Source organism: Amphibalanus amphitrite, unplaced genomic scaffold (assembly GCF_019059575.1).
Source record: "Amphibalanus amphitrite isolate SeventyFive unplaced genomic scaffold, NRLGWU_Aamphi_draft 000220F_arrow, whole genome shotgun sequence".
Taxonomy (NCBI): Eukaryota; Metazoa; Arthropoda; class Thecostraca; order Balanomorpha; family Balanidae; genus Amphibalanus; species Amphibalanus amphitrite.
The window spans coordinates 105,815-132,304 of record NW_024881715.1 but is presented as its reverse complement, the minus strand read 5'-3'; the positions used below and the strand labels follow the sequence as shown (position 1 = coordinate 132,304).

General features: G+C 50.5%; 2 protein-coding genes across 9 annotated transcripts; one reads left to right on the top strand and one right to left on the bottom strand.

Annotated features, from left to right (window-relative positions):
• Positions 1-5,809: 5,809 nt before the first annotated feature.
• On the top strand, positions 5,810-18,228 carry LOC122385463 (transcription factor AP-4-like). Its single transcript, XM_043373769.1, has 4 exons — positions 5,810-6,265; positions 8,835-9,006; positions 16,411-16,961; positions 17,320-18,228. Exons 1-4 carry the CDS (start codon positions 6,177-6,179, stop codon positions 17,783-17,785), a joined length of 1,278 nt encoding a protein of 425 aa, XP_043229704.1. The 5' UTR covers positions 5,810-6,176; the 3' UTR covers positions 17,786-18,228.
• A 211-nt stretch (positions 18,229-18,439) lies between these two features.
• LOC122385461 (protein arginine N-methyltransferase 9-like) lies at positions 18,440-26,319 on the bottom strand. 8 transcript variants are annotated; one of them, XM_043373765.1, is made up of 8 exons: positions 26,144-26,319; positions 24,641-24,907; positions 24,173-24,299; positions 22,407-22,649; positions 21,920-22,087; positions 20,355-21,533; positions 19,531-19,678; positions 18,440-19,144 (listed from the first exon to the last, which is right to left on the bottom strand). In XM_043373765.1, exons 2-8 carry the CDS (start codon positions 24,810-24,812, stop codon positions 18,818-18,820), a joined length of 2,364 nt encoding a protein of 787 aa, XP_043229700.1. In that variant the 5' UTR covers positions 24,813-24,907; positions 26,144-26,319; the 3' UTR covers positions 18,440-18,817. The 8 variants fall into 8 exon arrangements, with proteins under 8 accessions (XP_043229700.1, XP_043229696.1, XP_043229702.1 ...); XM_043373761.1 differs by having other exon boundaries at positions 22,407-23,831; positions 26,144-26,266; XM_043373767.1 differs by lacking the exon at positions 26,144-26,319 and adding an exon at positions 25,481-25,553.
• Between the last annotated feature and the right edge of the window lie 171 nt (positions 26,320-26,490).

Below are 26,490 nucleotides of genomic sequence, written 5' to 3'. Positions count from 1 at the left end.
GCTATCCGTTTTTCAGGCCCAGCCGCCAGCCATTCTCATCCTTTATAAAGATGCCTCGTGGGTAGATTGACTGCGAGGCAATCATCCAGACGAGGCATTTAATTCCTGGGTGACCGTTTAAACATTCGTAAGCACTAAGCAGGAGCATCCTTCAATCGATTAAGGCCATATTATTCGACTTTTTATTCATACCTTTAAAAAAAATAACGGGCGCAATAATTAACCCTATTCCTGGCGGGGGGGGGGCCTCAGGAGCCCCCCCCCTGAGGTTTTTTGGTTATATCTCCCAAACGCTTTGAGCTAGGAAGCTCAAATTTTCTGGCTTTTTCTAAAAGGCTTTTATGCAACATTTCTGAAAATTTTGAGTTGATCTGACCTCAGGTCAGGTCACCAGAGGCGGTTTGGTGACCCTACCTCAGAAAAGTTTGCAATCACGCCAGAGCTAGAGTTTTTGACCGATCAATTTCTTCTCTTCAGGCTTTAGTTACGGTAACAGTATGTGCAATTTGTATATCTCAGAATTTTCATATCTGTGACCTGAGGTCAGGCCAGACCAGGGGCGGATCCAGGAAAACTCCAAGGGGAGGGTCATGAATCGAAGTGGTGCCCCTACCTATACCCAAAATTAAAAACTCAACGGATTTCGTCCACTTCATTTTGGTGGTGCCCCCATTTTCAGTTTTTTATTTTTATTTTTTATTTTTAGTCAGTATCTTACCTCTTAGCCACAACCACATTTACCAATTGTAAGCAAGTATATATGAATGTGCTATGTGTATATATGTTGTGGACGCTGAGTAATGAGTACTTACCAGGAACGTTATCAGGTAAGCAAATCGTTGTCAGTCCGACGAACTTGACCCTGGCGTCTAAAGGGTCTGTCCCTGACACTTCAGGCTTGTCAGGGGCACCAAAGTCCTTCCAGGGACACCACAAACCTGTCAGGGGCACCTACGGCCTTGTAGGGGCGCCACAGGCCCGCCAGGGGCACCACAGGCCTGTCAGGAAGCAGGGGCACCACAGGTCTAGCAAGTATACACGACAGGCCTGTCAGGGGCACAACGGGCCTGTTGGGCCCATGAGCACCCCTAGGGGCAGGGGCACCACAGTCCTTCCAGGGGCACCGCAGGCCTGTGAGGGGCACCAGCGGCCTAGCAGGGGCACCAGTCAACACAGGCCTGCCAGGGGCACCACAGACCTGCCAGGGGCACCAGAGGCCTGCCAGGAGCACCACCGACCTCGCAGGGGTAACTTGGGCCTGTCAGGGCCCAGGGGCACCACGGGCCTGTCGAGAGGCACTTCAGGCTTTTCAGGGGCACCATAGTCCTCTCAGGGCGCAGGGGTAGCAGGGGCACCAGAGGCCTGCCAGGGGCACTACAGGCCTAGCAAGGGCACCACTGGTCGATCAGGGGCACCACGAGCCTGTCATAGCCAGGCATCTCAGGCTTGTCAAGGCCCAGGGGCACCACAGGTCTGTGAGGGGCACCAGCGACCTAGCAGGGGCACCAGTCAACACAGGTCTGCCAGGGGCGCCACAGACCTGCCAGGGGCACCACAGACCTGCCAGGGGCACCACAGACCTGCCAGGGGCACCAGAGGCCTGCCAGGGGCACCACCGGCCTCGCAGGGGCACCTTGGGCCTGTCAGGGGCACGACGGGCCTGCCGAGGGGCACTTCAGACTTTTCAGGGGCACCAGTCCTCTCCGGGCGCAGGGGCACCAGAGGCCTGCCAGGGGCACCAGCGGCCTAGCAAGGGCACCAGAGGCCTGCCAGGGGCACCACAGGCCTAACAAGGGCACCATGGGCCTGTCAGGGGCACCTCAGGTTTGTCAGGGCCCAGGGACACCACAGTCCTTCCAAGGGCACCGCAAGCCTGTCAGGGGCACCAGAGGCCTGCCAGGGGCACCACAGGCCTAGCAAGGGCACCTCTGGCCTGTCAGGGGCACCTCAGGCTTGTCAGGGCCCAGGGGCACCACAGTCCTTCCAGGGGCATTACAAGCCTGCCAGGGGCACCAGAGGCCTAGCAAGGGCACCACAGGCCTGCCATGGACACCACAGGCCTGCCAGGGGCACCACCGGCCTTGCAGGGGCGCCTCAGGCCTGTCAGGGGCACCACGTGCCTGCCGGGGACACTTCAGGCTTGTCAGGGGCGTTACAGTCCTGTCAGGGCCCAGGGGCACCAGGCCCGTGGTGTCCCTGCTAGGCCTGTGGTGCCCCTGGCGGTCCTGTGGTGCCCCTGTCAGGACTGTGATACCCCTGATAGGCCGGTGGTGCCCCTGGAAGGTCTTTGGGCCCCCGGGCCTCAAGGGGGGGGCCATGACCCATGTGACCCCCCCTTGGATCCGCCCCTGGGCCAGACTCGTGACCTTTACATTGCAAGCCTATGGGAAAATATTGAAACGCCTCCTGCTTCGTGTAAACGAGTCAAAACCACCCAGTTCTTTCAGTATTACGGAAGATTATCTCATCGGTGATGATCCTGGTGCCGCTAATTGACAGGGGCACCGGCAAAGGTCATCTGAGGTCATGTGACGTCATAAATCGTTTTTCTGTCAATAAATCACGACATGGTGGTGCTAAAGACTTGTAAGTGGTACCAAACTGCTCGCCTGGTCAAGGCGCGTCGTTTGGTATGCAGCATGACCATACCCCACAACCTCATTGATGAATGACCTGACCTTGACCTCAGGTCAAATTTTAAATTGACCTGTGAAGGTCATCACATACTTATTTCGCATCGCCTCGGCGAGAGCAACAAAAAATGTATTGGTTTTATGTCACTATGTTTCTTAGTTTAAAAGTTATATAGGTAACTAATTCCAAAACATTTTATCGTTGATGACCTCTGGTGACCTCAATATTGACATGACCTGAAAATGTTTTACGTAAAAGTTGTAGATCTTTAAACGACCTATCAAACGCCGTTCGCCGTTTGTCGCTGCGATGTGTAGTTTTTGAGATCTGAAGGGGGGGCCGAATCGGCCCCCCCCCCCGCCAGTTTCTTGTCCCGGCGGAGCCCGCCAGGAACAGGGTTAAGACACAATAAATATCGGATAACACTTTTGCCTGGATAAGAATGGACTGACACTACGTACCTATAGATAAAAGGTTACAGCTTGGAACGTAAGACTTACCGCCGAGCTTACTATTCAAACTTAAAAAGACGCTCGCTCATGAGAAACAACTGTGAGACGTTAATAAATACGTCGTCTACAATTTAATAATTATACATAGGTATTGTTGAAATGAGAAATGTCTTGCCTTGGATTCTAGTGAAGCTCTTTGGCTTGTTTGCAAATGTTTGCGTGATTCGTGCAGAGGTGGAGATCTCGGGGGGCGGGGGTCAGGACCCCCCTTGAAAACGAATTACTGCTCTGTAAGTCAGTGGTACTGCATCCAGCCCGCCTTCATGTGCCTGGCCTGGAACCCCCAACCCCCTGAAATTTTGACAAATCTCCACCGGATTCGTAGCAAAAAGTCAAATCGCTCTGAAGCAGTGTTCGCCACGGGCCGCAAAATCCCAGCCCAGCCCAGCCCAGGCCCATAGTTCACAGCCCAGCCCAGCCCGAGCCCATTCATGGTAAAAGCGTCAAGGCCCAACCCGGCCCAGCCCATCAAAAATGAATGGATTAAGAATTATTGACACCACACAGGGCATCCAAAGGTAGCAAAGAAACAATCTTTTTGCGAGCAGCATGCACAATGCACATTGGATGCGCGGCTTTGTTAACTAGTTTTTTAGTCTTGCACAGTAATAGGCTATGTAGTTAAAGTTTTAGCCTCAGTTGCGAATCCCTGACTCCACTTTACAGTTCCTGACCCAGCCCATCCACAGCCCATCGATCCTTCATATTTGAAGGCCCAGCCCAGCCCGTAGCCCAGCCCAGCCCATCATGGCCCATTGGGCTGGCCCGGCCCATGGCGAACACTGCTCTGAAGCCAGAAATAAATTACTACGGATGCCCAATTGCTGAGACACGTGGAGGTCGGTTGAGTGTAGACTCAAAGACCGGTGACCCATGAGCCGTGAGACCCGTGAAAATATTAGTTAGTGACTTCACTGGCAAATTCATTCTGGAACGCATACCTACGAGGGGCACACGCCTAGAAAGGTTTCTCGGTAGAGCTGGGGCCTGGGTCTCTGCATGGCTGCTCGGTCGGAGTTCACTGTTGTCCAATTTCCAAAAACTCATCGGATTTTGATTCCTTGCGCGTAAAGAATCCTTACGGAAAGGGGTCATTTGCCCCAAATCCCCCCTTCCCCATCCACCAGTAAGTGACTTATACCTACTATAATACGGATTACGGATCATAAGAAGAAGAGTTATGGATGCATTGCTTCTAATTGAAAATCTTAACACTACGCAAGTCGCAACACATACTTTTTTAAGTTTCTTTTTTTGATAAAAAAATATTTTTATTTCGGTTCCTTCCACTGTGTTTTCTAAATATTTGCCCAATTTAACGCTACGCAATACTTCTTTTCACTTCCAAACTTTGGAAGTGTTGCAAATAATGAGAGATGACGATGACTTGCTTTCTTGCCTCAGTTGATAACCTTAGCTTTACCTATGTGTTCCAAGAAGCTATCGGTAAGAAAGATATTCGCTCAATCGTCAGAGGCGGATCCAGCTCAGAGGTTTGGGGGGGGGGGGGGGCAAACCATAAAAATTTATCGATTCTTTCCATGCATCGTCCATAGGCGTAATGTTAAAATCATGCCGTTGGGGGGGCAAATGCCCATTTTGCCCCCCCCCCTGGATCCGCCACTGTCAATCGTGCATACTTCTTCATAGCTTAGAGCCATTTGGGTAGGCTATCACAAATAAGCATCATAGCATTCCGGCCTTTTCCGCCTCGGGCTGATATTGCCGCCGCTGCACCGCCTTGGCTGAGATTATCTCCGTGTTGCATTGCAGCGGCCGCCGGCGCCCGCCAATGCCGTCTCGTCTGTTCCCTTTCTAAAACCGTACTCGTAGTAGTGCTCATTCGGGACGTTACGCTACGGTCACTACAGTGTGTGAACTCGCCGACTACCCTGGCTAACTTCTCCCCTATCGGAAGTCGGAATCCTCCCGGACGGCTCCCCACCCCTCCCCAGAGATCCCTCACCGTATCACCGTATCAGCCGTTCTTCATAGCGTATGACCTTAGAGACCGTGCCGAATGATCGTAAGCGTCAGCTAGTACGGACTACGGGGGGGGGGGGGGAGGGAGAAGCGAGTTGTAACCTTGAGTAGGGGAGGGCCGTGGCGTGACATGTCATCGCTCTGTGAAAAACAAGCGGGTGCAATTGAATGACCCGTTCGCCAACCATTAAATTTCAGGTTTATAACCCACGTATCTCCTCCCTTCCTCGTCCTTCATACGTCCGCAGTTGTCTTCAAGTTCAGCCTTGGAGCAACAATGCCGAAAGATAGCTCACTAAATAGGTCACAATTGGAGCTACACCCTACATAACTGTTAACTAGGACGGGTCGTGGGCCGATTTTGGACCACCAGGTGCCAGGTGGTGGCCGGCGTGGCCGGACCACGTGGTCGCTGACCACGCGGCCGCATTCCATCGGAGACGGGCCCTCCGTTCGTCCGTGCTCGTTATTTGCTATGCCTCCAATGACGCTGAGTAGATCAGGCCATTGTCGGATCATTGAAAATACGGGAGAAGTTGAGCATGACATCTCGTACGAATCCAAAAATAGTCGACGGCCGCCAGCCGAGCGATTTCGCTCCCACGATCGAGGTCACGCCCGCAGTCAGCTGATAGTTCAAACGTTTGCCGCTCGCCGGCACGTGGCGCCACCTGACGACCGTCTGGGAGTGGTGACTAAGGAATGCATGCGCTACAAAAAGTAGATATTCATGTTTTGCGCTTTATATTACGAATACCTCGTCTGGGTACCATAATTACATCTAGATTAGGCTAAATCCGTATGCTACATCGAAATATGTATTCTAGATGAAATATTTCTAGCATAAAACATGACCTTGATGCGCGTATGAACTCTGGCGGCCGCGAGGCGCAGCTGTTTCCCGCCAAGTCACCCGCCATTAGTTGGTGATCTTGGCGTGGGGTGTGGGGCGCGCGGTTGCATTTGAATTTGAAAAAGGGGTGTAACCCGGCAAGCGCGTAGGTGTGTGTGCGACAAAGTGTTCTGAAAGCGTGTTGACGCTTGAAAATGCACCTGAAAGTCGCCGATAAGGATGGAGTGGGCGATTTACCCGGCAGCCACGAGAGCGAGATCGGGGTTACCGGAGACGTGGAAAGGTGGGTTTATTATTTTTATTTTGTATCCATACTCTTGCTAAAATGGCTTGATTGCTTCATGTGTGTAAATGGTCAATTCATTTTAGTGGAGTATTTGGAGCCTCAGGATACAAATAAGCATTTTTCAACTGTTCTTGGTTCGGAGCACGTGGTTATATTCGTCCGTTGCTGGGACTTTGCCTGATTAGGAACCGCATGCATCCTTGTTCCCAAATGTAATAATCCCTCCTGACATTGGAATTGTGGTAAAATTCTTTTTGCATGTATTTTGTCTTCCTTTTGTTTTGATTTTGGGCTCAGGGGCGTGGTGCTCCGGGCTTCATTTTCCCGCTCATTTTTGGCGTTGCACCGCTCACGCCGTTGAGAGGCTAGGTGTCTAGTGAATGAGGGGTATTTGAGAGCAACTCGTCTGCATCCCCGGTGTTGATGGTTGCAGTGCCAGGTTGCTGACAGCGGTATTGTTTTGACCCCGCCCACTGGCGTCACGTGCGAGAGGGTGCGGTCGGTCGGTGCCGGCAGAGCGTTCAGCTGTTCGGCCGGGGCTGATGTAACCGGCGCGCCATGCCCGCAATATGAAATGCATTCCAGAAGTGCTGGTGGCTCGCGCGAAAATCTTGCGAGTTTTGGGTGTGTGTAATTTGACTTGAGGGATTCTAATCAGACGATTCGGGTGCCTGACCTGCATAGTGCATAGTATTCGATTTGCTTTCCCATATGCCATTAAACGCCTCAATTTGATCCCCGAATTTTTTCATCATCTGTCATAGGTGTAGGATGTGTTCATTTTCCGGTCCCCTCTATTGATAATTTTGTTCTTTACGATGCTACTCCCGATCTATTAAACGGGGCGTTTAAAACCATCTGCTCACCTAACAATGTTACTGGCAAAGCTGCAGGTGATTTTAGCGTGACATTTTCCTACATTTTTTCACGAAAAAAGTCATTGATCTTGGAGGTTATTCTGTCAAAACTTATGATCATGCAGGGGAGGGAGATACGGCTGGATGTACATGTTTTTTTTTTCTTAAATCTATGGCACAGATTCAAGAGTTATTCTTGAATCTGTGCACAGTGATTGTACATAATTGTTATGTGCTTGTTCGCTAGGTATGTCAAAGTATCTCGGCAAGATACGGCTTAACTATGCCTATTCTTCTAAGTATAGGAACGTTTCCTATTTCGCAAAAGAAGGAAATTTATTGGAGCTTAGCTGTAACCGGACGTGGAGGGGTATTTTACCGATTGTTTTCACCTTCCGATTTCGAACCAGTTCTTGTGAGGGAAATTTGGTAATTGCTCTGAACACACCGAGACTAGATTTTTCTTTCTCCAGAACTCATTCTTGAAACGAAATATTATTTCGCTCGTCTCGTAATTGTAAGAAGGTTACTACTACGCTACCGGGAAAACATTTGCCTTGAAAACCGCTTGTGGGATCTCTTTATAAACGTAGTTGATCCATCATCTCCTTTTGGGTAAAGGTCAGCCACCTGTCCGCAGGCCGTTTCCGGTTCGCACGCCCGATGTGTATGGGATGGAAACAGGTGTGAAATGATCATTGGGATTGGGCACGTGGCACGTGCCGTTTAATTTTTAACGACGCGTTGGGTGTGAGGGTACTGAGTTCACCATAAGTTAAGTTCGTTAGTTTAGAGTAGCCAACTGGTCCTTTTAATACTGGCGCATCTTGCTCTACTGAAGAGTAAGCTCGTCCTTTTTTTAAATTAAGTCGTTCTCTGATCTTGGTCGTATTTATGTAATTTCGGTGGATGACAAAACTACGCAAAGTTGTGGTGCTCTAACTCTGGAAATATTGTGTCGCTTTCGTTAATGGATAATTAATTTTCTATGCCTACATTTTATTTACAGATTAATCAAAGAATACTTTTTGTATGCAGTTCTGTGCGACAGACATGGGCTCATGGCTTGCTGAGTTTGGGATTAAGATATAAACATGACCTTTGCTCACAACCGTGATCGTGCAGAGCCGTTTGCAGAGTTACCATTCATTCGTATGAATGAAGCCTAATGCGATTTTTTTTATCAGTTCATTCGTCAAGTGCTGCGCGCATGTTTCGTTTATCAAAGCGATTCAGGTCAAGTGATTGACAATTATTGTGTTTTGCACTCGCATACACCAATCAAGAAGCTGAAACGTCCTAGACACCTCGTAGCAATGGATCAGTTCCGTGCGAGCACACGCAGCTGTGACCTTGGATTTTGCCGTGCAAGCTATTTAGAGCTACTTGTTGCTTATCTTTTATTTTACGCAAGAATTCTTCCGTTTACGACCGTTGTAAATCATGGTTGTTCGCATGACCGTTATCCGGGGCAAGATTGCTGTCTATCAGTAAATATGTACCTACTAGCAGGAATTCTGCTAAGCATCCACTTTGCAAAATTTAATAACCTCGCCCTCGAATGGTGGTCGGCGCGAAGCTTTGGCTACGAACCGTCAATTGTCGAAGGAACCTGTCACCTGATCAAACACTTGTATGTTTATTGTCATGTGACCTGCACGCTTCTGCCTTGCCTCCATCTAACTGTCGCCGCGTTGTCTGTTTCGCAGATACCTGAGTTCGGGCACGGTGTGTGCGCAGCCTGCCTCTCTGGAGCAGGAGAAGCGCATTCGTCGCGAGGTGGCCAACAGCAACGAGCGACGACGCATGCAGAGCATCAACGCCGGCTTCCTGGCATTGCGAGCCATGCTGCCGCAGCGCGAGGGCGAGAAATTGAGCAAGGTGAGTCGCCGAACAACCTACTGCGTTTAGCTTGGCGGGCAGTGGGACGCGCGTAGGGCGATCTCGTGACCGGCACGCCGCGCCCCGGCGTCCCGCGGGCGAGGCGGGCGGCTGTAGCTGAGGTCGGCCGGCCGACCGCTCTCTCTCCCGCACCTGCCGGGGACGCGGGCTCGGCGCGGCCACCAGACGCCGCCGCCCGGTACCGGCGGGGCCGCCATGGGGTGGCGCGGCGGCTGGCGGCGGCGGGACGCCGGCCAAGGGCGGACGGTCGCCGCGGCGGCGGCGGCGGCGGCGGCGCCGGGCGCACGTGACGGACGCCTCGGTCAGCGGCCCGAGATCTGCGCATGCGCCGTGCGGCTGTTGACACAGCTGGCTGGCCGGGCGCGGCCGGTCGGGAGGGGGAGGGGAGGGGTGCCACGCCGGTCGGCGGCCGGCTGACGTCAGCTGCTGGAGGGAGGGGGAGGAGAGGGGAGAGGCCGCGGCCAACTGCGTCATGTCTGCCGGCACCGCCCGCCCGCGCTCCCTCTGACCCCTGCGACCCTCAGCTCGGCGCAGCGGCTCGGCGGAAGGGACGGTTTGACGTTGATTTCAGTAGTGGTTCGGGCGGCTGAATATCATAGTTTGACAGGTGATACGAAAATATTCAGAATAAACTTCAACAAATTCCTATCAGTTATCGTTATGATTTCTTTCAGTTATCGACCGTTATTGAGTTCATTTCTTTCACTTAGTAATCGAAAACGAAAAAAAAATATCAGTTGAACGATGAGCTTCCAACTGATTGTTTACCTTCGCATTCTTATTAGTGGGATAAGATGCCTTCGGTTTTCTCATTATTTATTCTTTCACGGGTGAAGTGAAGGACGTAAACGTAGTCGGTGCGCACTCTATTAATCCTTTATTCTTTAATGGGAAGCCGTGGTGACTGCTTTTTTGCGTAGCAAACGTGACCTAATGTTTTGCACCTGCTTGACAAGTGGTGAAGCAAAACATCCAAATTTATCAAAGGTCAACTCGCTCGAAGCACCATATTTAGTCCATGCGTTGCACTCAAGTGATCTTCATGCGCCCAGCGCCGGTGCCAAAATTGAAAATTGTAATAGGCTTCAGCCGACATACCTCACAGAAATTGGAGGGCTCCATCCACTTGGCCCGTCTCGCGCAAAGTCGTGATTCTGGCATATCTGTTTGGTATTTTCTGATTTGAAATACTTTGTGTGAATGGTGTTCCTGACATCCTATATGTGTTTGGTAGTTGAAATTTTTCGTCTCTATCCCACTGTCCCGTAAAAATATGGAAATTTAATGAAATCCCGTGGAGGACATACGATTTGCATCGTCTATATTCTGTGTAAAGACTTATTGTGAAGATGGCATTACTGCCGTGTCGCTCCCTGCAAACCATATTTTCTGCCACTGAATCGGGTGTCAAATAATTCATTCATTCGGGTTGTTTATTCAACCCCAGCAGCGCTAGCGTCATCCCATATGTATTTACGCACCGTTGTAAATGTCATTAATCGCGATTCGTCGCGGAACTACAGAGTTTCTACTTAAAACGTCATGACGTCTATCGTAGCAGCTTGACAGCTATCACGATAACCAAATTGCTGAACTTTGATGTCCAGTGTCGGCTACCCCAAACACTTGATCAAACTTCTCTAATCCATACCATGCCGGATAATGGTGATCGTTTTATCAAAAAGCTTCCGCGCGAAGGTTTGTCCCTTCATATATCACAGTGCGTGATCTCGTCAACTGATGTTTGATGGATTGCTCCTTCCCCCTGTTGCTCTTCAGCATCAAAAAACTATTTGCGGCAGCTGGTCGGTCGGCCGGGGGCGTCCCTGCCTTCCGGCGGTCGTCTCGGCTGGTCCCGGGTGAAATCCCAGTTTCTGAGCGACGCGGGCTCGTGTGAGACACATCACCCTGCGGTGTGATTCATGCCGGCCGAATGTCGGTCACCGGCGGCGCTGCTGCACGGTGCAGCGCACCCCGCCGGGGCGCCGGCTGACCGTCTCACATGCTGCCGTCCGCGCCCGCCACCCGGCCGGCCAAGGTCGGACAGTCAGCCGGCCGGCCGGCGGCGGCGGCGGCGGCGCCGCGGCGTGGCGCGGCGTGGCTGAATCACCGTCAGCTGGGCCGCCAGCTGGCCGCCGCCGCACCCCCGGCAGAGGCCACCGGCGCCGCCGGCGCGCGGGCGGCGTATTTACAAATTGCAACCGAGCTCCGCCGTAGGGTATTTTATTTCCGCCGTAGTGTATTTCAGTTGGGGTATTTTCTACCATACATCTGCCTGAGCTTGGGGTTATTACAATTTGTCGGCGACGTTAAAAAATGATGCACCTTTTTTCGCAGTATAGGTTATCGCATGTGCATATTTTTGTCTTTGGTTGCGCTTTTCCCTCGCCCGTATAGGGGGAGGCGTTGAGCGGACCCCATCGGTTTTTCGTGAGTAACTCGCGTAAAAACCGTCCGATCGCGACGAAACTTTCAATACCCCCGATTTTATCAATTTTACTCCTGCCCTGAAAATTTCATGACCCTGACCCAAATGACCTTTGACCTGTGACCTATTTCTCGAGGCCATGTTTGGCCTGAATCGCGATTCGGCGTATGTCGGCTCGCATTAGCCGCGCGTTTGCAGTCTTTACGTGGTTTCAAGCGTTGAAATATGTGATATGATGCTGGTCCCATGCATTAGGGTGTCACATGAAGGTCAGGTCAGCTCAATGACCTTTGATGACCTCGGTTCACTTTTTCGAGTTTAACATGTTTCTAGGCTAGTTTTTGGAGCTGATTTCGAATTTAGCAACCACTTGAACATTACAGAGGGTGTAACGAAATTATCCGGACATCTTTCTTCCCGCTGAAATTAAAAAGCAAAACATTCTGGTACTTTTTATTTTGACTGAGCATGTAGCCACCTTTCATAAAAACACAGTGGCGAATGTTTTGGAGCATTTCAGCCAATGTATTCTCCAGCACACTGGCTTTGATGCGGACCAACGCCGTCTAAACCTGTGGCAGCGCCAGCGGTTGGGCGGTGCTTGTGGCGGGCGTCTCTTCAGTCACCTAAGCCGTAATCGCCACGCCATATGTGGAAGGCTTTTGGTGTCAATACATACATACATACATACTGAACAAGAGCCCACAGGTTTTCGATTGAATTGGGATCGCGACTTTTTCCAAGTCATAAGCGTTAGCCCAGAATGATTGAAGGTTCTATCGGCATCACTTCCCGTTCTTTTAGGGACGTTTAAGTAGCGCGCCGTCCCGCATGAAGACAGCGTGGCTTGAATCAGGCATCAGTGCGCGTTCAGAAACCGAGCCCTCAGGCGCTCAACCAGACGGTATAGGAGGGCCTCCTACACCGTCTGGTTGAGCGCCTCCGACTATTCATTGGCCAGTATGTTTCTCCGGTAATACTTGACGTTGATGGCGGTATTTTGTGACACTATGTTCTATTGGAGGATCGCTAGGCAGCTGAACATGCTCCAGTTCTGGATGTTGTCCGGATGTTTGACGGCGGCGAAGGCCAGCAAGTTCGAGCGGCTGGCCGCCCATACATGGCCGATTTGACGGTTCAAAGGATAATACAGCTCGAACGGCTACCCATCCAACCAGACCACCTCATTCACACACCAGACCCTTATCATTCTTCAACCAGTGGACGCGATCTGGCGTGAGGCGAAAGGTGGTGAACTGGTTGTTTTCCCGTCAGTTTCGTTGTCTTTTTCAGTTTGAAGGGCACTAGAACCAAGTTAAAGGGCGGGTAGCGGTAAACCATGATATGGGATCTCTTATTATCTGACTTGGTAAGAATTCGAGTCAATTTGCGGATTGATTGGTGCCGTTTCCTTGCCGCTATCTTGATGACTCTCCTCACCACTTGACAAAGGGCGGCTTTTGTGGTCGCGACTGGGCTGAGTCTGCCACCGAAGTCCCAGATTATTACACCTCAGGCAGATGTGCAATTGGCTGCTGCTGATGTCCAGCTGCTGGCAGACCAGCTTCTGGCTCATGACGCCGTGGATGCCGCCATGCAATTTTACCACGAAAGGAGAGATTGTATCCCTTTCTCGCAGCTGCCTTGGACGAAAACTACCATGTGAACCCGTCTGTGAATCGACTCCTACTCAGAGCAACAGTCACATGACAAGGTCAGGTCACTGCTGAGTTGAAAACCGATAGCAGAGGCACGTATTCATCCAATATTCCCACTTCTAACATCAGAAAGGATTAGGAAACTGTGCAAACAGATATGGCGAAAAAATAGATGTCCGGATAATTTCGTTACACCCTGTACTGAAGTAGTTTTAGTGCCTTCGTAACATGTTACGAAGCTGTCAGAAAAAAAGCGTTCTGCCCCTCCAACTTTTGCTTATTTGTAGAACTTCGTTGCTTAGCAAACCACTATGTTGTTTGCATTGAGGAGCTTTGAAATGTCTGTGTAATTCAAAATGTTAGTTCTGTAATTAAAAGAATTGATTCAGTGTTGCACATAATTTAACTTAACAACCGAGCATTGCAGGTTTGACAGCTTTTTTGCCCCACCAGCACCACCTTCGCTGGAAAAGCTCCACCCTTGCCTATGGGGCAAAACATAAGGGACAAAAACACAAATCAAGACAGATAAAAAACAACACAAAATGAACTCATTGCCTAATGAAGTTCAGTCTGGAGCAAAAACATAGGTAATAGGCATCTATGTCAAATTAGAATGAAATATTAAAATCAACTTGACCAGGTCTTACGGTCTGACCTGATCCTGACTGCCTTACTTCACCTAACCCCAATTCAACCTAACCTACCACAACACCTGCAGAGGTACCTACCTTCCTGGAAAATCACGCCCAGGGAGGTGTCCAACTTATTGGAATATTACCATGATTGCTTGTCAAAATGTGTGTCATCATGCTCTTGTTTGACAAGTGATGTATAATAAATGTGAGTTGTGACATTCAAAAATGACCTGACTGTTGAGTGATTAGAATCTTCAAATAATCAGGGTACAATGCTGTGCATCATAGTGCACACTAGTCATGTTGTTTTTGTGTAGGCCCTCTGCGCATTATTGTGTACACACTAGTCATGTTGTTTTTGTGTAGGCCCTCTGCGCATTATTGTGTACACTGCCATGTGCACCTTAAGGAAAAAAAGTGACTAGTGGTGCATAAAAAGGTTGTGCAATTGTGAAGTTCATGCCCTTGGTCTTGCTGGAGCCAAATGCCTATAGCTATAGCAGTATCAGTGAGGGTTGTAGACATGCTACATACACTGTGAATTGAAGATATTGGCACAAAGTTCACCCATAGGTAATTACTATGCTTAACACCTAATGTAAGAAGCAACATAAATGCCCAGATGATACAGCAACAGCTCTCTGGTCAACATCACACAAATTTATTGACATACTTTGCAGGTACATATTTACATTCATAGCAAATACTTTCGATTTGATTCAATAACTAGGTGCTAGTAAGCTTGTATTTTTGTAGGTACAACAATGAACATATATTTAATCATAAAAAACTTTCTCGTGGCATTAATCACATACCTTTTTACCGAACAAGTACCTATCTACCATGCAATTGCAATGATTCTAAATTTTGTCCGCAATGTACCTATATCTCAACTGACACATTGAAATTGAAATACCCTAACAAAACCTAGAACTGTACAAAAGGAGAATGCAATTCTACAAGAACTATGAAGTTCTGAAGTTATTCTCACATGCTGGAATGTTGAATACTTTTGTCGTCCATTTCCACGTTTCATTGAGCAATCATATAGAACTGTTTTCGCTCTTCAGTCATAAGCTTTTGCACAAATCTTGAATTTTTACACATCATCTTGAACCATGCTCCAGTCTTTCCAACAAGGTACTATGGAACATCAAAGCAATTTTGATTTGTTGCAACAGCTTCAGATCATGATAGGCTTGAAGTTTGTTACACCATTTGCCAGACAAACCTCTACAAAATGTGTATCAATTCCCAAACTAAGCAATTGATTATATCAGTATTTGCGGTTTCCACACAATGTTTCATAATATTATTCGATTTTTATATCAAGAAACCCAAATAATCCACAAATTGTTATTGAAACACTCCCACTTCAAGAGTTCACAGCAATAACAATACAAGTTCAGAAGCAAATAAACATTGCGCCAGATTTCGTATGAAACGCGCCATCATCCTGAAGTTTCTACCACAGACGGTAGTTCAACCGCAGCCGTAGTGCGAAAACCCCTGCCCACATTACCCCACGGCGGAGCTCGGTTGCAATTTGTAAATACGCGCGCGGGCGTCCGCACCGGCTAGCCTCTGCCCGGCCGGCGGCAATCTTGGAAATAGCGCCACCGCTCAATGAGGCGGCGGCGCGGCGCGGCGCCGGTCGATGGCGGCTGGCGGTCGCCGGGCGGATACCGACCCTCCCGTCTGCTCCCCCCCCCCACCCCCCCCCCCCCACCGACTCGGCGGCGGCGGCGGCGGCGGCGGGAGACCGGATACTACGGGTCGGCGGCGCCACGCACGCACGCGGATAGCGTACTACGCGCGTAACGTAATCGACCGTAGCAGGTGCCGGGAAACAGGGGTCGTAGCGCGCCGACTGGAAAATGATCGGGCCCGCTCGCCGGGTCGTTACCGGCCAGGGGAGCCACGGGCGGTGCGTTACAGCGTGCCAGACAGGGATGTTTGCCAAGGACACGAGACGGTGCGCGCGTGGTATTTTCAAGGCAAGGTCGCTGATGTTATAACGGTACATAACATTGGTGGGTTATGCGTGCCTGGTCGTTTTTCCTCGATGTGGGGCAACTAGTAAAAGAGACTTTTGCGTCTAACTTCCATTCCTTTTAGGATATTGATTCGAAAGTACATTATTGGTATGATTGGAGATATGAATGACGAGAAAATAGAAATTAATCAAAGCGATCCTGATATTATTTGATGATGACGGAGGCGATCATCAAACAAACACTTGAATTATTGCTCTCGTTTTTTATGTGCTCACTTGGGTGAAATAAAAGTCAAAACAAATACACGAACATTAATTTGTTGGTAGGTACTTTAAGGAAAAGCGAGATGAATAGCGTTTACTGTGCATTTTTCATATCCTGGTTTTGAGCATGCGGCATGTAATTTGTATTGCTGGCCATAGAGCCATTTATGGGCAATTCTCGAACATCTCGAACATCGGCCGATAGGTTTTCAGCCATCATTTTTTGCCATTGGTCGTTATTAGCACCTCGCTGCCGTCTAAATTCGGGTCGGCCGCGGGTCACCGACTGCTGCCTCTTCGAGCCCACCACCGGCCGCTGACCGTTCAAACCTGTGACTCATCTGACCGCTGACCACCATATAACCACCGACCACTGACCGTTCTCCGTTCTGTTCACAGGCGGCGATTCTGCAGCAGACCTCCGACTTCATCTGTAATCTGGAGCAGGAGAAGGCGCACCTGCTCACCCAGAACTGCCAGCTGAAGCGACTGCTGGGGCCGCAGTCGTCGGGCGGCTCCGAGTCGCCGGACCCGGCGGCCGGCGCTGCGGACAGCCCGCCGCCGCCGCCGGCACCGCCCCAGTCTGCGGTGCCCCGCTCCGCCTCCCAGGAGGAGCTGACGACGGGGGAGTCGGCGCACCGGCCGCCGTCCGCGCCGCAGGAGCCGCAGCTGCTCACACTGCGCATGGAGCTGCAGGAGCTGCGCGCGCAACTGGAGCGCGAGCGACTGCAGCGGCTGGCGGCTGAGGAGCGGCTCCGGCAGACCGAGGAACAACAGCAGCAGCAACAACAGCAGCAGCAGCAGCAACAGCAGCGGGTGCACATGCGGTTCAAGAAGCCGCGGCTGGAGCCGGCGGCGTCACCACAGCTGGTGATGAGCGAACAGCATGTGATGGTGTCGGAAGAAACCGTCCACCCGCCGCCGCCACCGCCGCCAGTGGCCCCTCGCAGGTACGATAAAGGGGGACACTGGGAATTTGGGAGAGGTGCACTTGGCATTGGTGTTTGGTATGTAATGTCAAACTTATAGACAAACTCTTCGTAATATTCCGGCTGGGCAGGTTGCTAAGTCAGATTGGGTTAAGTTCAAGTCCAGCCTTGCTGTTGAGTTAAACGATACCCAGAACTGCCAGCTGAAGCGACTGCGTCTGCGTCGAAGTTAGCGGATTCAATGGATAAAGCTGCTCGAACTGTTGAAAAGACTTCTTGGCTAACTGTCCCGCTATTCTTTTTTCATATGTTGCGTTAGGTAAGTGTTCACGCTCCGTGTAGCACGACTATCACTGACTTTTTTGTCTATCTCCCTCAGGCCAATGTACTTGAGCTCGACAACATCGCGTCAGAACCTGGACACGATCGTGGAGGCGATCCGTCACCTGGAGGGCGACCATCTGTTCGGTGACTGCGCGGAGCCGAGGCCGGCGCGAATCGAGCCGGTCCACACCCGCCTGGAGCCCCAGCTGCCCGCCCGCGTGGAGCCCATCCAGACTCGGCTCGAACCCATCCAGACCAGGCTAGACCCGATCCAGACCCGACTCGAGCCGATCCAGACTCGCCTGGAGCCGCTGCAGCTGCACGTGGAGTCGCTCCCAAGCCACCTGGAGTCCGCTCACCCGCGGCTGGAGCCGCTTCACCTGGAGCTCCAGCAGCCCTGTCTGGAGCTGGAGCCGCAGGAGGCGCCGCTGGAGCTGACCACCCACGCGCGCAGCTCAGCCTCCGAGCAGTACCGGCCGGCAGTGATCATATCGCAGCACCCGCCGCCACCGCGCCACTAACCCAGCGGCGAGCGGGACGGGACGGAGAGAGAGAGCGACAGTCTGCATTTACCGCAGTCCAGATACACGAGCTTGGAGACTGGACGGCGGCCGGGCCGGACTACTCAGGTGGTTGGATGAGAGGACGCGAGACGCCGGTGACGGTGACGATTCGGTGCGGTGTAGTGTGAACCCGAGTGAATGTGACTGACTTGTGTGGAGAGTGCACTACGCGTATGCGCTTTGTATGCCATGTATAGGGCTGATTCTATATTCTCTCGGTCGGACGGATTTGTTACTTTGTCGGCGCGGTCTGGCGGCCGGCCGGCCGATACCGTTTTCTGCTGGACAATATGTGATGTTACATGTGTTTGAATATGTTCAGTGACTAGGACCTCGCATTATTCTAGCTGCCGTGAGCGCGCATGATTCTTGTAATACAGTATTTGTTCACATGGGCAAAAGGTTATTTTTTGCTGGCACTTGACGCAGGAAGCTCTAAGTTCAAAGGTTGGTTGACTATTCACGTTTGTTGAGTGCGCTGAAGGCAACCGATCTGTTAAAGCGGACAGTTGCAGGTTCAAAATTGCAATGATCCACCGGTTCGCTTTCCATTCGTTACATATTTGTGTTTTGGAAAAGATGAAATTAAAAAATCGCTCAAAATGACAAGTATGAAAAATACTGACATTCTTTCAGCGGCTTGAATACACAGGCACACAGTATCACGGCGCCAATAACGACACTCAACAGTTGCTACTCGAGAGCACCCACTGATCACAGCACTACACGGTCACCAGTCGCGTTGGACCGAGTTCGAGTTCTTCCTGAGTTCGCACACATCTCGCCACTCGCTGTTCTCAGTCGATGATTAGTCCTCACTCCTCGGTACTAACCGAGAGGCATCACTGGGCTGACGAATCTCACCCGGCACTCATCAATCGTAATACGCGAGTGGCACTTGGCACAATTCACAACTGGCACGGCTGGCAGAATTCGCGAATGGCACTTCTCCAGACATCCATCACTCAATGCCATACTACTTGTGTGAGATCACTCCTCCAGCATCACAATCACTCCATCCGCAGTGGGATGGACCGTCCCACACACTTCATCCCCGGGTTGGACCGTTCGCGGAGTCTGCAGGGCAGCTGCCATCTGCCGCCCGCACTCTGGCCTCGCAGCACCCACTGCACTGTCATCTACCGGCCGAAACCAGTACACAAGTCCGTGCAGTTCACCGGTAGATGTCACTGGTATCGAGAACCGCGGCGGGTCCATGGTGCCCGAGGTCAGGTCAAGGCAGCCGATGACGTGGATGTCGCTGAGGTCTGAGGAGACGGACCGCTGACGATACGGAAAATCCTGCTGTTGGGTTACCTGAAAATGACACAAAACAGGGTCAGGTGAAGAGTCGAAGCATTTCAGGTCATGACAGGTGAAGTCGACCCAGGTCAGGTCATGTCAGCAATCATTCATTCGATACAAAATATTTAGTTTTTACGATTGCCAATTTCCGTGTAGCTAGAGTACCGAGCCTGATATTTTCGTAAAGTTAGTTCACTAGAAAGTAGAAACGAACGCTAGTAATCGCTCAAGCCAGGAACAAGCGAAAATCGTTTTATTTTTCTGCACCCGCCGAAGCCGACAGACTACAATACACAACGGACGCACGTTACCGATATCTCCAACACCACAGGCACATTACTAAACCTACACCCCCGGCGTGCCCCACACAAACACTTCTCTGCTCTGCCCGTCCTCACCGCGAACACGTTGATGGCGCTGCAGTCGAGGCTCTCCGTGTTCTCCGGCTGGACTGCCGACATGTTGAGCAGCAGACGACTGGAGACGGCGACTGCCAGGAGTTGGAGACGGGACGGCCACAGCAGACCGCCCGGCCGCAGCGACACGCTGTAAGATAGACGGACATCGGCATTACGAGTTAGTTTACAAGTCTGTCTAAATGGAAGGACGGTCCTGGCTACGATGATTGGGGTACACTCGGGGGCAGATTGATGTTCCACCACTCCCTACCTATCAGGCTCCCATGGCTCAGCACTGGCTGCTGCCAGTGGCAGCACTGGCAGCACTGGCACTGGCAGGCAGTGCTGACCAGTGCTGAGGGCAGGCAACACTGGCAGCAGCCAATGCTGAGCCATGGGAGCCCGATGGGTAGGGAGTGGTAGAACATCAATCTGCCCCCGAGTGTACCTACTATCTGCAGGTTTACGATTTTCCACCGATTTGATGATGTTAGAGGGGACGATTTGAAATGTTTGGTAACGGAAATACATTTTACTTTAACTACCAGGCCTGTAGCACTTGGGTTTAACATTGTAAGAAATGAGTTCGCAATTTGAAAAAAAAAATCAATAGTAAGAAATTAAGGTGAATGCACTCTATGCACTCTGTGTCACATTACACACAGAATCGACATGTGTAATTGACGATTTAACGATCAACATCGATAAGTTTCTCTAGCATAACTGATAAATGATCCACAAACGTTCTTATCAATGCCCATCCAGTCCACGGTCAACTCCCTCATACCGCACCAGTATTGCCCAATGCCCATTCATACACTCACCTCTGTACCATCCTCAGCACAGCCGGGTCGAGCCGGCCAGACGGCAGCACGGGGGCCGACAGCACACAGTCCCAGCTCCCGTCCGTCCGCCGATCCTTCCCATCTGACGGACCCCGGGCGACTGACCCCGACCTCTGCTCCCCCGCCAGGCTCTGACACTGCCTGACACTCTCTGAAGTTACCTCGGCACTCTCACTGTCCATACGGCTCACATTGACCCCACTCAGATCGATAAGTCGAGCGAGAGGTATAGGACACAGGTCCAGCAGGTGGGGATGTGGGGAAGACGGCGGTCGGGCAGCCATCCAGCGGTGTAGATAAGATTTTATGGTGTTCAGATGGTGAGAGTTCCCGACGAAGGCTAGTGCTTCCGAGGTGACCTCTTCGGGGTCGGTAGAGGTTGTCACATCATCACCAGCTAGATGGACGTCATCGGCGGCTTCAGAAGGTTTAGAAACATCAGAAGCTGTGGCACTGGCAGGGGTCTGGACCTGGTGCATTTGCGCAGCTTCAGTGTCCATTTTAGGCTGATTTGATTCAGGTGCATGATTTTCGTCCATTTCTCCAGTTCCATTCCCCAACGTGGCTCCCTCCGTTGACGAGTCTTCTAGTCGCAGCTCCAGATGACCCTTACAAACGCTCCTGATTGCTAGGTTCTGTTCAGCACACACCACGCGACCGGTCGGTACCGCGTACACTGCCTGTTCCCAGCACGTTTCCTCACCGGGCGCACTGCTCAACACCTCTCCCTCACCGAGCTGAAGCTCAAACCACGTGACCAGCGCATCCAGCCGTCCGTCGGCCGTACACTGCACCACGTGACGTCCCTCCACACCACTCAGACCGCGCTCTATATCATCCGGGTCGTTAAAATCCACTGAGTACACCTGCACTGGCTCGGAGAGCAGTCTGTATCCCCCGGGCGCGTCCTCCAGCCGTTCCGACCAGTACGGTTCCGTCAGCCGGCGCCGCAGCTGCTCGCCGCTGGGTAGATGGGCACTGAGCTGTGAGCGGACCTCTGCACTCTCCACGGCGGCGGCCCAGACGGCGGCAGAGGCCGGCAGCACGCATCCCCGCCCCGGGGGTAGCAGCAGGTGGCGCCAGGCGTGCTGTAGTGTGGAGAGGATGTGTTCGCCCAGCAGACCAGCGTCGAACGTCTCGGTCACCAGAAGAGACGCCCTGTCGACAGATAACAAGCAAAGACTTAGAGGTAGGATATGAGATAGGCACTGGTAGGCGGTAGCATGGCAGGTTTGTGTGATTGACGCCGTTCAAACCGTTTAAAGTATAACCGAAAGCATTCTGATTGACGTAATCACAGCGCACATCAAACAATATTCACCAAACGATAGTTACATGCAAATCACCTTATCCTGAGCCGGTAAGGAAGATGTCATATGCTATTATAACATGCCAAGATCGAGATTTAAGTGTGCTTCACTAACCTTACACCAATAATTCACTAACCTCTCACTCTACCAGTGAACAATGCATTGAGCATTTAGACAATCCTGCGCCAACCGTTTCCACCGCTCCCTCCATTCATTTTCATTCATTCTATCCACCTGCACGGGAGGTCCTTCCCGACGGTGAGCTCGTGGGACCACTTGTTGACGAGCTGGACACGATTTTCCATTCCGTTATCAGCCAGGGTCGCGGCTGCCACCTGACACATGGCCTCGGAGCTCTCACAGGCGACCACAGGAGACGCACCCGCCTGCGCTGCCAGCATGCTGAAAACAAACGCGATGAGGGTAAGCTTGAGAACTTAGGTGGATTGTGGATAAGCGCGTTCGCTATCTCGTTGCAGCATTGGAATGATCGCAGAATGTCTTGCTATAACACTGATAATGCAGAATGTCTTCCTACATTCATTATTGATTCAATAAAAAGCATCACAAATAAGTGACAACGCAAACTCTAACTAAGATTCGAACTTTCAAAGGACAGGTGCACATTTTTTAAGAGTTTCACGCACAATCACGCACAAATCGACCTTAAAAAACGCCTAACGTCATAACAGCCCCTCTCCGTGACAACACGGCCCCTCACCTGAGTAGCCCGGTGCCGGCGCCTAAATCCAGCACCAGCTCCCCCTCGGCCAGGCGCCGGGACGCCGCACGCACCGCGCGCCCATACGCAGCATTCCTGCGAGCGTCGTTGAGCATAGTGAAGTGCCAGCGGTCCACCAGCTGAGAGTTGGCACGCTCCAGGCCGTCTCGGGCGGCCACCAGACTGCCGTCGGCCCGCGCCGCGCGCAGGAACTGAGCAGCCGCTTGGAGCACGTGGCCATGCCTGGAAACAGGACGGGCGGGGCTCGGAGTTTCGGCCTGGTGCACCAGGTGGCGGGAGCTGCAGTGTAGGATGTTTTTCAGAGCTTTTGAGGGCGATGTCACGCTACAGAGCCACATAGGGCAGGGTTACGTCCTCCACAGCTACTCTGATGTCCTTCATCCAGTCCATTGTTTCACAAGACGAGTGCATGTTATCCATGAATTGAGAAACGCGTGCTTCCACGCTAAGCGGAGACGTCGCCATCAGAAATTTGGAGCTTGATTTCTTACTGGAGCCTCCTGATTCGTCTCTGGCGCGATCAGTGCTTCTTTCGCGTACTTCATCACAATTGGTGGCATCATTAACGCAGGTCGTGACTGCGGGTGTGCCGACAACCGGACACTGCTGCTCTGTCAAGGTGAGGCTCTCCAGACCTGAGACGAGGTCCGTTTTGTCGTTCTGAGCTGGGCAGCTCACCACCGAATCAGCGCACTCTGCACTCTGTGATCCAGGCTTTTCATCACCAGCACCATCTACGAGATGTCGCGGCACGCTGAACGACAGCAGCGGCAGCCAGCGGCCGTCCACGTTTACCGAGACGTTATAGACCCTCAGCGGCACCGCTGTCAGGCCCGCACCACCCGTCTGCGACCCTCTATCAGTCGGAGGTACCCAATACACCACGGGGTACCCGAGCAGGGCCCCAGCCGCTGCTGGAAGGCTCCACTCTGGGCCGGTTTCCAACTCTAGGATTACTGTATCCTCCTTAGCGCTCCCAAATATCAGCTGTCTGAGTAAAGACTCTGTCTGAGCGCAAAAAGCACTGCGGACCTCGTCACGTCTTGCTAGAGAGGGTCGGCTATCGCTCATAGCCGCGCCGTTTCCGGAGAACGATGCTATGTTTACGAGTACCACGTCATCCGCCGCCCGTGCTAAGTGCCATTTCAGTGTCCCCAGGTGACAGGTAAGTGCATCTCCTGCCAGCGATAGAGTGGCCAGCGAGTCGCCGATCAGTCCACGCTGGCGACACTCGTCCACCAAACGCGCCGCCTCCGGAGGGCCGATGGCACAGCAGTCCCAGAGGCAGCTGGGCCGTACACCCCCGGCCACCGCCAGCAGCTGGGCGCGGATGTGAGCGGTGTGGCGGCGGCCGCGCCGTCCGAGCGCCGCGTCCACCGCCGACAGCCACTGGTCCATAGTCACCTGCAGACCGCGGGGAGGAGCCGCGACAGTGTCCACAGAACAGGCTGGAGAGAGGGATGGGTGGTGCTGGTTTGTGGAGTAATTGTGTATGAGTCACAGTTATCAGCTACAGTGAGACAGAAAAGAAACTCAGTCACAAGAGAAACTACAAAGAACAAAACATGCTGAACAATGCAATAATAAATATAATGTCACTGAAACAGTAGCAAAAGTAATCATGTTAATGTTAAACATATCACAGCATTTTAAAAGCCAAAAGAGAAAAAGTTACACAAATGTTGCCTGGTGTTTAACTTAACATATTATTCTATATTAAAACAGCAGCCACGAAAAATGCTCACCTGTATAAGAAATCACCTAGAGAACTGATGATTATTGCACTCTCAGGATATACTTCAAGAACAGACTCATATATTTTCAACAGGTCCAGATGTCTCCCTGCATCTTCCAAAGATTGAATAGCTTTTCCTGAAACAATCATGTATATTAAGCCAAAACATTTAAGCACTAGGTATTAATCAACACACAGCCCTGACTATAACTATAAGTTCAACTCACCATTTAGATAAATTCTGGGTAATATTTAGCAGCAGTAGATTGATTTCAGTTAACAAGAAAGCAAACACTATCGAGCTATTAATCAAATAATGAACCTGGTATCATTAATCAGCTAGAAAAACCAAAAAAAAAATATCTGGTGAATTTAAAACAATGTCCACAGTATGGCAATGGTCACAATGTTTTTTTTTTCTTAAAAAAAAAACATGGACTTGATTCACAGGCAATGCAAATGCTTAATTGCTTCTTACCAAGGCAGGAAGCAACTGTGTGATGAAGTTCATCAGATTTTTCTGGAAGAAGCTTCGCCAATAAAAGTAGATGGCCCAATGCCAAACCAAAATTATTGCTACTGATACATTTTATTGCCAACTTGTGATGTTTTTCAGCAGTGTTTTGATGATCCTTCCTTGACTGATTCATTCCATTAGCAGTTATCAAAATACTATTTCATAAATTGGATCACTAAGAGGCATCAATGATCTTGAAACATTCAATGAAGCATTCTTTTCTGGAACCTAGAAAAAAGAAAGGATGGTTAACACAAAAAGTTGGAAGCAATCATTATTGCTGAAATGCTGAATGCATAAAACAGGTAACATACTTGATGATTCTGAAAAGCTGAAATAAATTAAACATTCAATTAAATGTGTTCAGGCTATATAAAAAAAAATTGATTGAAATTTCTTAATGTTTAACTAACAAAGTACATATTCAAGTACATTCCCATTTTGAGCATCCATCCAAATCCTCGATACCAGACCATAAATGTCAGCATAGTTAAGTGTTAACTGTTGAAAATTTGTACTTCATGCATGCAATGGGAGTTAGATAAATTGCAGTCAATGTTTTAATCATTCAGTTTGAGTCATTATTAGACAAATTTGTACTTTCTGGTCCCTCGAGTCGAAAGCCAAGGGAACGCTAGTTTGAGTCATGAAAGTAGCTGGCAAAAACAGCTTTTCTCAGCTGATGGAACTGGAAAGTGGAAAAAATGGAAGCCTCTTGGCTCTTTTACTACCAAAAGGCAAAGCGATGATTAAAGCGATAGTAATTGAAAATGGATGAAAACTAGTGTGAAAGCATCTTACTTGTCTTGGGCTTTACCCTTTATTCAAGGCCCTATATACCAGGTAGGGTCGTCCGGCGATTCTACCTGATCGTGACGTCAGCTCGTGACGTCATCTGGGGGCAAGTCTTGAAGTCCCGTTTAAGTCCTATGCAAATGGGCGATTTTTGAAGCGCTGTAGAACAAATTCTGCTTAAGCTAGCACAAAACTAAGTGCATCATCGGAAAGCCGAGACATTTTTCTTCGAATTATCTGAGAAACGTTTTTCACTAAACCCATTAGTTTTTTTTCCAAAAATGCGTAAAAAGCCCCCATGCCTCTGCAACCTCCCTTCCGCCGGCCGCCACGCCGCCGCGGTAGTGTAGTGGTTAGGATGCTTGCGCCGTAATCCAAAGATCGTGCGTTCGAATCTAGGCGCGGGTCGTACTTAAATCGAAATTGCAAGCAGAATATGTGTTTTTTCTTGATAAATCACTTATATTACAGCTAACCGTTCATAAAACTATCGACAACAATTGACTGAAACCCAAAATATAGAATACATTCTAATAAAACAAATTCAAATATGGCGGCCGTTGCGCCAGGCTCCGCCCCCGACTCCGCCCCTTCGTGTGACGTCATCTGTGCACTTGGACACACAGGGAGATAGGGGACGACATGGGCCTGCCTTTATTCACAACTCACAAGCTTTACTGCTATGCATTTGACGACGGATCACGGGCACAGCAGATGGTTTTGTGATCAAAGTTCTTCAACGCGAGCAGTAAAAGCAAAAACATTACGTTTTAATTGGCTGTACTTTCAAAAATTACGCTAGCACTAGCATAACAGATATTTATTGAATGAAATTTGAATGAAACAGCTGCGCCGTATATGGATTCACAGCAGATCATCTCTAAAACACAGCTAAAATTTAGTCAGTAAACAGCTTTCATAAAGCAAACCACGTCCATCATGCTGCATTCGTGGTGGTTTAGGCTAGTTACAGCAAGAAATTGCCGCCACTAGCTACAACCCTACATTTTGTGCCC